The following is a 13246-nucleotide window of genomic DNA, read 5'->3' on the forward strand; positions in this document are numbered from 1 at the left end:
TGTCTCGTGATAACCCTTCTTTCATTATTATACTTTGTTTCTTCTCTCTTTCTTTGGTTGTCAGTCTAGCTACATTTATCCATTTTATTGATCTTTTAAAAGAACCAATCTCTGGTTTTGTTGATTTTCTCTATTGTATTGCCGTTCTCTCTTTCATTTCTACTCTAACCTTATTTCCTTTCTTTGGCTTGTGTTGGGCTTATTTTGCTCTTCTTCTTCTAGTTTCTTAAGGTGGAAACTAGGTCATAGTTTTCTTCTAATGTAGGCACTAATGATATAAATTTTTCTCTAAATCCTACAAGTTTTGGCTTTTTATTTTTTATTCAAGTAACATATTTTCTAATTTCTCTTAGGACTTCTTGGACTCATTGGTTATTTGAAGTGTGTCACTTATTTTCCAAATATTTGGATATTTTCCAGTTATCTTTCTGTTATTAATTTCCAGGTTAATTCCGTAACCTAGAGAACATATTTTGTATGCTTCTTTGGGTTCTTCTTCATTTTTAAAGGTTTGTCTTATGGCCCAGAATATGGCCTATCTTGATGAATGTTCCACGTGCATTGAGAAGAATGTTTTTCTTTTGGGTGGAGTGTTTTCTTAATGTCACCTAGGTCAAGTGCGTAGATAGTATTAGTCAAGGCTCCTGTGTGACTTTCTGGCCACTTGCTCAATGGATTACTAAGGAGTGGTTTAAGTGTCCAGCTATAATTATGTATTTGTTTATTTCTGCTTTCAGTTCCACCACCTTTTCCTTCATGCATTTTAGAGTTTTGTTGTTAAATGAATACATATTTAAGACTTGTATGTTTTCTTGATGAATTGATGCCTTATGTTTTTATATCTCCTTCTTACCCCTGATGATACTCCTTGCTCTGAGATCTGTTTTTTCTGATTTTAATATATCCACTCCAACTTTCTTTTATTGTTTGTATATCTCTTTCATCTTTTTACTTTTATCTATGTTTTTAAACTAAAATGGGTTTCTCGTAGATAAGTTATAGTTGTTTTTTTACAATAGCTTATAATTGTGGGGTCTTATAATTTACATGTTGAGAGCATTTACATTTTTGATAATCATTGATATAGTCCTATTCTGGTTTACCATTTTGTTTTCTCTATTTCCTCTGATTTTTTGTTCTTCTCTCCCCTCTTTTCTTTTTTCAATCCTTACCCGAGGAGTGAGGATTTTTTTTCCATTGATTTTTTTTTTTTTTTTTTTATTGCTTAAAGTATTACAAAGGGTATTACATATGTGTCCATTTTATCCCCCCGCCCTAGACAGTCCCCTAGCCTCCCCTATCCCCCAATGTCTTATGTCCACTGGTTATGCTTCTATGCATGCATACAAGTCCTTTAGTTGATCTCTTACCCCCCTCCATTGATTTTTGTTTGTTTGTTTGTTTGAGGATATTTTTCACTTGAGGAGAATGTAAGAGAGAGGGAAAGACAAAGAGAAATATCGATGTGAGAGAAATACATCGATTGGTTGCTTCCTGCACACTCCCTGACAAGACCCGGGCCAGGGAGGAGCCTGCAACCATGTGCCCTTGACCGGAATCAAACCGGGGACCCTTTGGTCTGCAGGTTGATGCTCTATCCACTGAGCCAAACTGGCTAGGGCTTTTTTTTTTTTTTTAAGAATATGAACAAGAGACAGCTGTTCAAAGATTTGGCTTTCTTTCTTTCTTTCTTTCTTTCTTTCTTTCTTTCTTTCTTTCTTTCTTTCTTTCTTTCTTTCTTTCTTCCAAGGGGAGAATGATGATTTTTTTATTTTTATTTTTTAAACATATATTTTATTGATTTTTTACAGAGAGGAAGGGAGAGGAGTAGAGTTAGAAACATCAATCAGCTGCCTCCTGCACACTCCCCACTGGGGATGTGCCCGCAACCAAGGCACATGCCCTTGACTGGAATTGAACCTGGGACCCTTGAATCCGCAGGCTGACGCTCTATCCACTGAGCCAAACCGGTTAGGGCTGGCTAGGGCTTTTTTGATTGATTTTTAGAGAGAGTAGAAGGGAGGGGGAAGGGAAAGAGAGAAATATCGATGTGAGAGAGAGACACATCGATTGATTGTCTCTCACATGCACCCTGACTGGGGCCCGGGGTATAACCTGCAAACCAGGTATGTGACCTTGACTGGGAATAGAACCTGAGACCCTTTGGTGCTCAGGCGGACACTCTAACGGTTACCACTGAGCCATGCCAACCAGCGCTATCCCCTCTTCTGCCTTTTGGATTACTTGGATATTTTCAAATAGTCTGTTTAAATTTTTCTATTGGTCTTGTGGATATGCCTTTTGCTGTTACATAATATGTTTTTAATGTTTGCTGTAGGGATTACAGTGTACATACTTAACCATTGACAGTCTTCCTAGGGTTAATTTTTTTATTTATTTCAAGTAAAATATAGTAGCCTTACAACCATATGCGTCCCTTACTCTTCCATCTTCATGTTATAGCTGTTATATTGAAAAACCCACCAGTGTTATAATTTTAACAATATACATGTTCACTTAAGAGGTGAAAACTTGTATTTTATGTTTGCCCAGATATTTACCATTTCTTTTACTCTACTGTTTTGAAATTCCACATTTCTTTCTGATTATCATTTCTTTTGAGCTGTAGAACTTCCTTTAGTATATCTTTTGGAGCACATCTGGCAAATTCTAGTCGGTTTTTCTCATCTGAGAATATTTTTATTTTGCCTTCATTCACAAAGGACCATATGCTGGATATAAAGTTCTTTTCTTTCATTACTTTAAAGGTGTTCTGCTGTCTTCTGGCTTCCACATTTTCTGATGAGAAATCCACACTCATTTAAATTATTATTTCCTTATGTATAATTTGTTGTTACTGTCAAGATATTTTTTTATCATTTGTGTTTGAGTGTGGCTTTATCTTGCTTCTTATTCATTTGAGTTCTTGAATCTGTACATTTTTCTTTTCCCAATTTTGTGAAATTTCAGGCACTATTAAAGTAATTTTTGTACTTCAATCTCTTTCTCTTCTTTTCACACTCCAATAACAGGAACGTCAGACCTTTTACTATTATTTCCACAAATCCTGGATGCTATATTTATTGTAATCTTTTTGACCTTATATTAGATAATTTCTATTGATCAGTCTTCATGTTCATTGACTTTTTCCTTTGTCATCTCCCATTCAATTATTAATTTTTTTGGTTTCAGATATTTTATTATTCAGTTCTGAAATTTCCTTTAAAAAATAATTCTTATATCTCTGCTAAAAACTTTTCTTCCATTAAGTTCAAGTGTATTTACTTTGCTTCGTAGAGCATGATTATGAAAGCTGTTTTAAAATCCTTATCTGATATTTCCAGCATCTGAATCATCAAGGCTGGCATCTGTAAGTTGTTTTTTTTCCCTTGAGAATTGGCGTCATTTTCTGGTTCTTGGAATGTTGAATAATTTTGTATTGTATCCTAGACATATCCTGGATTGAGTATTATGTTGGGCCCTTCGGAGAATGTTGGGTTTTGGGTTAGCAGGTAGTCAACCCAGTTAGCTTTGTATCACAAGTTCTGTCTTGCCCTCCATGGACTATGGTGTTCATCTCATTTCCATTTTCAAAGCTTTTGAGATGCTGCTTTGGGTCTGTCCCACACATCAGCCACCTGGGGGTCTGCCTGAGATTTGGGTGGTGGTTTAAATCTTAGTCCACATCTTAAAGCTGGTCCTGCTTTGGGCCTGTTCCAGGCATGTGCAACTCAGGAATGAGCCTGGGACTTTTGTGGCTTCCTTCACAAAATTAAGGGACCTTTTCTTTATCTCTGCCCTCTCTTCAGTTCCCCTCCCCCTGCACCCCCCCCAACCCCCGACACACACACCTTCCACCCACAGTTCATCCTGGGTCCCCTTGATTACTCAGGCCAGAAAGACAGGAGTTTCTCACAGAGTCACCTCCTCCATGCAGCTCCCTGTCTAGGGCCCATCGCTGCAACAACACCAAGAGGGAGGAGAAAAACAAACCATCAGGGATTTCCTCTCACATCCTTTAGGCTTTTTCTTTGTACAGAAATTAGGTGTTTTGCATTGTTTTTAAAATTTGTGGTATAATTTTTCCCCTTTCACCTAAAATTCATTTAATAAATATGGTTTGAAATTTTTAGTTGCAAGGATCTTTTGGGTTTTATTTTGTTAATCTCTGGTTTAATTGCACTATAGTTATAGGATATTGTTTATTATAGTTCATATTTATGGAGCTTACCAATGTTTCTTTTTGTTTTTTAATCCTCACCCGAGGATGTTTTTCCATTGATTTTAGAGAGAGTGGAAGAGAGAGAGAAAGACAGAAGTATCGATGTGAGAGAAACACATCGTTTGGTTGCCTCCTGCATGGACCCCTGACCAGGGCCTGGGCCGGGGAGGAGCCTGCAACCAAGGTACATGCCCTTGACCGGAATCAAACCTGGAACCCTTCAACCCACAGGCCGACACTTTATTTACTGAGCCAATGTTTGCTTTGTGACACCCAATATACAATCAGTGGTTTTTAAAAAATATGTATTTTTATTGATTTCAGAGAGGAAGAAAGAGGGCGAGAGATAGAAACATCATTGATGAGAGAGACAAATTGATTGGTTGCCTCCTGCTTGCACCCCGACCAGGGCCAGAGATCGAGCTTGCCACCTAGGTGTGTGCCCTTGACCGGAATTGAACCTGGGACCCTTCAGTCTGCAGGCCGATGCTCTATTTGAGCCAAATCGGCTAGGGATACAGTCAGTTTTTACACATGTCCATGTGCATTTGAGAAGAAGCTTTAGTCGCTCATCTGTGTAAAGTTCCATATAGATCCACAATATCTTTCCTGTTGAGTCTTCTCTCTCCTTACTATTATCTACTGGACCTGGCTTGTCCTAAGAGACATTAGTGAGTTTTTCTGACTCCTTGCACCTCCTGTAGTTTTGCTTTATATAGGTGGTACCTCTGTTTAGTGCATAGACATTTATAAGTGTCATACATCCATTGTGAATTTCAGCTTCTAGTATTGGAAAGTGTCTGGCTTTGTCAAATTTAATGCTTTTTGGCTAGAATGCAACTTTGTTGATATCAGTATTTCAATCTCTGCTTTCTTACTGTTTTCATTTGCCTGATATAACTGTCTATCTACTAGTAATTTTAGCCTTTTGGAATAACTTTAACATTTTGTTTCTTATTGGCTTTTACTTTCTGAGTATGAGTTCTTTATCAAATATATTTTTGTGAATATTTTCTCCCTGCCTGAAGCCTGATTTTTGTTATTGGCATTTTGTAGCCTAGTGTTTACTTCTTTACTGTCTCTTGATGAGAATTGTGATATTGAGCTTCATCTGTGTGATATTGGAGTTTATCCATTTTCAGTTTTGTGGCGTATTCTATTGTATGAATGTACCACACTTATCGCATTCTGCAGATGATGGCCATTTGGATTGTTTCTAGGTTTTTTTTTTGGTTTTTTTTACTATACACAATACTGCTATAAACACTCTTGTACAAATCTCTTTGTGTACATGTGTGAGAATTTCTTTAGGATGTTTATCTAAGAGTGGGGTTGCTGAGTCATATAGTATGCAAAATAGTCCCAGATTGTTTTTGAAACAGATTGTATCAGTTTATGCTCCCTCTAGCTTGGTAGGGGGTTCCAGTTGTCCCACATCTTGGTCAACATTTGACAGACTGTTTAATTTTTTACTAATTTGCTGGAAGTGTTGTTATGTCACATGGCAGTTTTGACAGGCATTTCTGAGATTATTAATTAGGTTAAACATCTTTTCATATGTGTATCAGCCACTTATGTTTCTTGTGAAATATCTGTTCAAGTTGTTTGATCATTTTTCTTTTTGGTGTTTTCTTTTTTCATGGTATTTAAAAGTTTTTATTTTTCCCCTATTGGTTTTTTTAGAGAGTGGAAGGGAAGAAGGGTGGGACGTAGGCGGGGAGAAAGAGACATAGAAGAGGGGGGCGGGAGAGAAACATTGAAGTGAGAGAGACACATTGATTGGTTGCCTCCTGCATGAGCCCCAACCAGGGCCAGGGATTGAATCTGCAACCCAGGTATGTGCCCTTGATTGGGAATCGAGCCCATGACCCTGTGGTGTGCAGGCTGGTGCTCTAACTACTGGGAAACACTACCCAGGGTTTTTTTTATGGTATTGATGTGTGTGATGTTTATCCCTCCCCCTCCACTCGTGTGCTTTTATATTGTTAAACCTGCAGAAATGTTACAAGTATAGTATATAATGAATACCTATGTATCCTTCACCTGTGATCACCAATTGTTAGCATTTTCCCATATTTGCTTTACCGCTCTGCCCATGTACTTATATGTACATAGAAATAAAGAAATTTTTTTCTGAAACATTTGCAACCGATTGCAGACATCATGACATCTCACCTCAAAAATACTGTAGCATAGGAATAAGGACATTCTTCTACATAAAACACCATTATCCTTCCCAAGAAAATTAACAAAATTCCATATTATCTGCAGTCCATAGTCAGATTTCCTCAATTGTCCCAAGCAGTTTCTCTGTGGGTTCCCCCCCTATTTAATTTTTTTTTTTTTGAGAGAGAGAGAGGAAGGGAGTGGGTTAGAGAGATAGAAACCTCCGTGAGAGAGGAACACCATCAATTGTCTGCCTGCTACACGCCCCCTACTGGGGATCGAGCCTGCAACCTGGGCATGTGCCCTGACCGGGAATCGAACCGGCGTATAGTCCCCCCTTTTTGATCCAGGATCTAATCATGATGCCCATGCTGCCTCTGATTCTGATGGCTCCGAAGTCTCTTAACTTAGAAGAGTTGCGCGGCTTTTTGCTATTGTTGTTTCTCTTGACCGTGACCTTTTGATAAGTCCAAGCTAGTTGTCTAGTCCCATAATCTGGATGTGTCTGCTTGTTTCCTGCATGTTGTTGGCATGGACGTGCAAGGATGGCGCCATGTCTTCTTGCATCACCTCAGGCGATCAGTGATGTCAGTTTGTTTACTGTTGGCGGTGCCAGTTTTGATCAGATGGTGAAGGTGGTGAGAGCCAGATGTCTCCATTGTAAAGGAATCTTTTCCTTTTGTGATTAGTTAATAACCAGAAGAGTAATACCTTGGCACTATGCAAATCACCTGTTCCCCAACTACCTTTTTACCCAGTTGGGTCCTTCTTCAAATCTGATTAGTGGTTCTTATAGTCTCTTGCTCTCTACTTGTAGCTTTAGCTCCTTCTTTTTCTTTTAAACCATTAAGCAGTCTTATTTTATTTTTTATTTTTTTAAAATATATTTTATTGATTTTTTACAGAGAGGAAGGGAGAGGGAGAGTTAGAAACATCGATGAGAGAGAAACATCGATCAGGCTGCCTCCTGCACATCTCCCACTGGGGATGTGCCCGCAACCCAGGTACATGCCCTTGACCGGAATCGAACCTGGGACCCTTCAGTCTGCAGGCCGACGCTCTATCCACTGAGCCAAACCGGTTTCGGCAGCAGTCTTATTTTAAATATACCTGAATGCTTTGCTCTGGGGGGTCTGGTTCTGCTTCCTGTTGTTTCTGTTGGCTCTCACTCATGGTGCCATGTTTCCTTATTTATTTTTTATTAGTTTTTTTTTTTAAATATACATTTATTAATTTCAGAGAGGAAGGGACAGGGAGAGAGAGATTAGAAACATCAGTGATGAGAGAGAATCATTGATTGGCTGCCTCCTGCACGCCCCCTACTGGGGATCAAGCCACAACCCGGGCATGTGTTCTTGACTGGAATCGAACCCGGGACAATTCAGTCCCCATTGCTGATGCTCTATCCACTGAGCCAAACGGGCTAGGGCTATTTTTATGAGTTTTGACTATAAGCCTCCATTTTGTAGGGCTGTGTGTATGAGTTCATTGAGGTCTGAGTTGAAGGTGGGCTCCTTCTGAAAAACTTTGCAGACTGAAGTTTTGAGGACCTCCCAAGGTGGTGTGAATTAGGGTTGAACCCTAAGGGCTGGCTTTGTCCTGGCACCTCTGGGTGCAGCTTTAGTTCTGTTTCAGTCTAACACTGAGAATATTGCCCTGTGGGGTCTCATCTTTATGCGGATACTCCTTTGACATTACTAACCTTGGGAGTTTTGTCTTTCGTGGGCCCGGAGGCCTTGAGAGCTCAAACTCTAGGTCACTGGTACAGCAAATGCCCTCAGGGCAGGAGCCAGCTGCAGGCTCCACAGACCTCATTAGATTTGACTTTAACTTAGTGTTTGGCCTCTGAAGGTTCCAGACTTTTTGGAAAACAACTTAGTGATGTATTGACGATTTTGTTTTTTAATGTTATCAGCATTTTAATTTGCTTTATTGCAGAGAGGGCCAGTCGGGACCTTCATACTGCTAGAAAGCGGTGCCTCCCTAGTCCGAGCTGGCTATGGAACGCTCAGGGTCTTAGGGCCTGCTAAAGGTTCTGTGCCCTTGTCTGCCACTCATGCGGGCGTGGGGTTCCTGTTTGAGCTACTTCCAGATCCCATTCTGCCTGCCCTTGCCCTCGCCCTCTCACGCACACACAGGCAGTGAGGCAGGACCCAGTGGGCTGGGGCAGTGCCCAGCACCTCTGGGTGGTGGCTCCTCCACGTTGGCTCACTTCTGCTGTTCTTTCTTGATTTCCAGGCTTCTTCACGGAACAGTGGTTCTATTGCAATAAAAGGAAAGGGCCCCATGACTGAGTGTGGGGCAGGTGCCCAAGGAAGTCCTGCAGTCTGTTGGTGGGTCAGACCACGGGGCACACAGAGTTATGAACCTCCAGTAGCCCAAGAACGTCAGGTGGGACCTGTGGTCTCTGGGCACCAGCCCCTCCTCTAGCCCCTCTTCCTCTTCCTCTTGAGTTGCATGGGTCCTGCCTGCTGATGCAGCCCCCGGGGCTGGGGCAGCTTTTCAGCAGCACCCAGTTGGTGGGGTACATGCTCCTGCCTCCACCATGAGGGGCGTCCGTGAACCCCTGTGGCTGCTGGGCCTGCCCAAGGCATGTGACCTCAGTGGGAGGGTGAGTGCTGGGTTCCGCTCAACCACCCACTGCTCCCCACGCCTGGGGACAGGCTCCCTTCCCCTCTCCTGGAGATAAGCCTGCCAGGCTGTTGCCACTGAGGGGACACAAGGGGACGCTGTCATTGTTCGTCTGTGGGCTGAGGGCCTGCAGGGCTTTGGGGCGCATTTGTAGCATCAGTTGGAAAGGCTGTCAGAGTTGTGCAAATTGTGTCAGATTGTCTTTCTTTTTAATTTTTAAAAGAATGTGTGTCTCGCTTTGACATCTTGAAGAGCAGGCAGAATCCGACGTTGTGCTCGGTGGATTAAGTTTCATGTTCCTTTGCCCTCCGGGAGGGAGAGACAACTGATAGAACAGGGCACGGAGGCAGCGGCGGTGGCCATATCGCACATCAACCTTGCGCAAGGGCTGCGGCCTCCGCTCCAGGCCGCTGGTGCCAGGGGAGATAGGATAATGCGATTATTCTCAATTAGATTAATAAAGAATAATTAGATGTCATAAATCAAGTAATCATAGGATATTGTCATGGGAAAAATATGTAGCTAGAATTAATTAGTTTTCAAATAAAGCATTTATTTTAATTGCTTGAAATGATGGAGCCCTTAATTGCCGATGCATCATTTTGGCCTGAGCATTTGGTTGTTGTAACAACGTGACGGGTTTGTTCCCTGAACTTCTGGGGAAACAATAGAGGAGAACTTGATTTCATCACCTCAGAGCGAGCCTTGTGCTGGTGAGGTTCTGGAAACTCCTTTCTGGCCCCAGGCAGGTGGCAAGTGTGGGCTGGGCTTCAGCTGGCACAGCATGTGTATGCGTGTGTGCATGCATGTAAGCACATGCCTGTGTGTGTCCATAAGCATGTGCATGTATATGTGTAGGTGTGCGTGTGTGAGCACCTGTGCGTGTATATGTGAGCATGAACAAGGTGGGAGTGTACATGTCAGGACTGCACAGTGGGAGCCTGCAAAGGTGGGACTCTGTGGCTTGGACTAAGTGGTGGGGTGCCTCCCCAACCTGAACTGGGGCTTTTCTGCTGGGTTGAGGTGCTTGAGCAGGCTCTGCGTTCTTGGGTTTCTCCAAACCTGGGGCCCAGCAACCCTGTGCCGGCGGCTGACCAGCTGTTCTTACGGGGTAGGCACAGCCCGGACAAGCAGTGCTTTCTGAGGGCCCAACAGCTTTCCTCGGAACCTGTCCACCCAGTCAGCCAGCCCAGATCGCCCTGCAGGGTTGGCAGCCCTGGCCTGGCAGCTTCTCTAGGTGGCTTACCTGTCCCGTCCAGAGCAGAGGCCATGGGTTGTGAGCAGATGGGGCTGTGGGATTGGGTCTCTTTGCTCCCGGCTGGAGGCTGTTCTTGTGTTTGGGAAGAGTCGGTTGGCCTTTAGCCAAAGGGGGGGGAAATTTAGAGGGAGAGAAACAGATACACACTTGGCCATTTGTAAAGCATGTTCCCAGGGAACCCCTCCCTCTCTTTGAAACCCCGTGATCTAGTGGTAGAGTGGCCAGTCAGGGTGACTATCTGCCCTGGGGCCAGAGGCTGGGGCCACCCCTTCCTGGGCCTGGCTCTGTAGTATCGCTCTGGTCTTTAAGGATCTAGGACCCAACCCTACTTGCACTTGCTTCATGGTAGCCAGACCTCAGGGGGCCTGGGCGCCGGCAGTGGCCCACCACCGGTCTCTGTGTCCTGGTGCTCCCCGCTCTCCTGCACAGTCCCTGTGGTCTCCAGGCTCTGGTTGCTGCTCACCCTCTGCTCTCGGGTGACCTAGAGTCCCCTGGGGTCCCCAGCTGCTTCAACAGTGGCATTTCCTAGGTGTTTTCGAGTCACACTGCTCCTGCTCTCTTCTGAAGCTAGACCAGAAGGAGAGGGCCTGGGATGCTTTTAAGGAGAGGAGGTGCAGGGCTTGGTGGTTGAGGGCACGGCTGAAGTGGCCCACGCCTCTCCTGCCTCTGCTGCCCATGCATGTGCCCAGCTTCAGCCTGCAGCCCCTCCTAGGCCTCTGTCCAGGCCTGGAACCCCTCCAAGCCCTGGCATCAACCTCCTGGCCAAGGCTTCTTCCCGGAGGGAGCCTTCCAGTTCGGTTCCTCGGGTGACCGTGGCTGCCATAGTGGTTGGGCACGTGGCCGCTTCCTGCCCTGTGTGCAGGCTGGAGGTGGGTGGGCTGGGAACTGTCCCAGAGCCTCGCATCCTCAGCCCAGCCAGGCCTGTGGGCAGACAGATGTGTCCCCTGACGGTTGGAGCACGTCACTTCTGGTTCTGTTCCCCCCACGCACACACCTACTGAGAGCAGCCACCCCTGCACTGTTGAGTCGCTTGCTGCCTGTGGGACTGAGCTGGCGTGAGAGGACACAGGCTCCCAGGGCCTCTGCAGGACTGAGTGACTGGGGGGGGCTCAGTGGGGACACTGGGCGGATTCTCCTTGGGGTGAGTGGGCCCCACAGACCTTAAACTCAGGACCAGTGACATGAGGAAGGGCCTCTCATCTGTGATAGCAGCCTCCTGGGTAGGGGCTAGGCAGTTCACACACCGCCCGCCCGCACGCTGCTGCGCCGGCCCCTCTGCGCCTTCTGGCTGGGGCAGGCCTGGGCCTCCGGCTCCCAGGGCCGCTCACGAAGCTGATCCTCCCCCGGCAGTAAAGGGTGCTGCCTGCTTGAAGGATGGCGGCGGCAATGAGCAGCTGTGGGTGTTCAGGCCCGGGACCCAGCGGGCAGCATTTGCAGCGCAGACACAGAGGGGGACGTGGTTCCTCCCCATCTTCTGGTCCTGCTCGCTGTTTGGCACCCAGGGCCCTCGCGCTCGCTGAATTCTCTGGGAGGGCCGGTTGCGGGGGGCTCCCTGAGGGAGAAACTGGAGTGAGGCCTGGTCAGAAGCAGGACTCAGCCAGGCCTGGAGTCCGGGCGGCCCCTGCGCAGCCTGGGCGAGGAGGACCTGCCTGGGCGAGGAGGACCTGCCTGGCCCGAGTGGGACGGCGCTAAAGTGGCCAGTGGGGGCCAGGCAGCCAGGTGTAGCTGGTGTGGACTGGAGTTCCTGGAGACCAACGGAGGGCCCTGTGCCAGGCAAGTGTGGCTGAAGGAGGCTGTGGCCACTGCTGTGCCCATGTTGGGACTAGGGTGGTTCCACTTGGGTGCAGAGGCCATAGCAGATGGAAGACGGATGGGCAGCATCCAGGGAGGCCTCCCACTGCCTTTCTGAGGGGGGACAGGTGGGCCACTCACTTGCCCCCCCTTGGTCCCCAGGTGGCTGCAGCCCCGCCCAGCATGGTGGCCCCACCAGACCCCCAGTTTGTCCTCCGGGGCACCCAGTCGGCGGTGCATGCGCTGCATTTCTGGGGAGGAGCCCAGGAGCAGGGGCACCAGCTTCTCCTCTCAGGGTGAGTTGCTGCTACTGGGCCGCCCCCGGGGGCGAGCCCAGGGTGAAGTTTGCGGGGCCAGCAATGAGCCTGGCGCTTGTTTGGGGGTCCTGCTGAGCCGCTCAGGCTGCCTGTCACCCGGGCACTTTTAGAGGCACTCTACATACTGTCCCCTTGGGCCTCACCCCCTTGGGGGAGGCAGGGCCACACGCCCATCCTGTTACAGGTGCCATCCAGTTTGCACTGTCAACGGCAGCCCTCCCTCCCTCTGCTGAGAGGCAGGCTCTGCCTAAGGGGCCCTCGAGGCCCCCTTGGAAGAAGAGCATGTGCCCCTTTTACCCTTAGTTCCTGTTCAGAGCGGTCACCTAAACTGAAGGCTCAGGCAGCTGGAACCCTGGCCCACCAGACGGGCCCTGGGGAGCGTGCTGGGCATGGCCACCTCCTCCGCCACCTCCTCCCGACCCTGCCCTGCACTCGTCTGAACAGGTCCCTGAGTGGGCTGGTGCACATCTGGAGCCTGCAGACACGGAGGGCGATCGCCACCCTGGACGGGCACGGGGGTCAGTGTGTGATCTGGCTGCAGACACTGCCCCAGGGACAGCAGCTCCTCAGGTATGTATGTCTCAGTGGCAGTCCCAAAGGAGCCAGGTGTGCAGCCTCCCCTAGCCATTCAGGCTGCCCCACCCCCAACAGCAGAATAGGGTGTGACCCCTGCTCTCAGCCCATACTGAGGCAGTGCGTCTGGGGTGTGCTGGGTGCTGTCCCGGCTGGTGCTCACTAAGAAGGGCCTCATGACCGTATAGAACGGTTCTGTCCATAGCCCCAGCCGCCAGTGGCTGAGCAGAGCCTGCCGGGCCTGCTGCAGCTCCCCAGTGGTGGGAGCTGGGGTCCCGAGGCTGAGCT

General features: G+C 47.1%; 1 protein-coding gene across 1 annotated transcript in view; it reads left to right on the forward strand.

The window, feature by feature from the left end:
• Positions 1 to 13246, forward strand: part of GNB1L (G protein subunit beta 1 like) — a 51945-nt gene that overhangs the window by 14915 nt on the left and 23784 nt on the right. The window contains exons 3-4 of the mRNA XM_036353981.1: positions 12231 to 12364; positions 12830 to 12955. Of these exons, the coding sequence (XP_036209874.1) occupies positions 12252 to 12364; positions 12830 to 12955 (239 nt within the window). The 5' untranslated portion in view covers positions 12231 to 12251. The remainder of the gene's footprint in view (positions 1 to 12230; positions 12365 to 12829; positions 12956 to 13246) is intronic.

Source organism: Myotis myotis, unplaced genomic scaffold (genome assembly GCF_014108235.1).
Source record: "Myotis myotis isolate mMyoMyo1 unplaced genomic scaffold, mMyoMyo1.p scaffold_m19_p_20, whole genome shotgun sequence".
NCBI lineage: Eukaryota > Metazoa > Chordata > Mammalia > Chiroptera > Vespertilionidae > Myotis > Myotis myotis.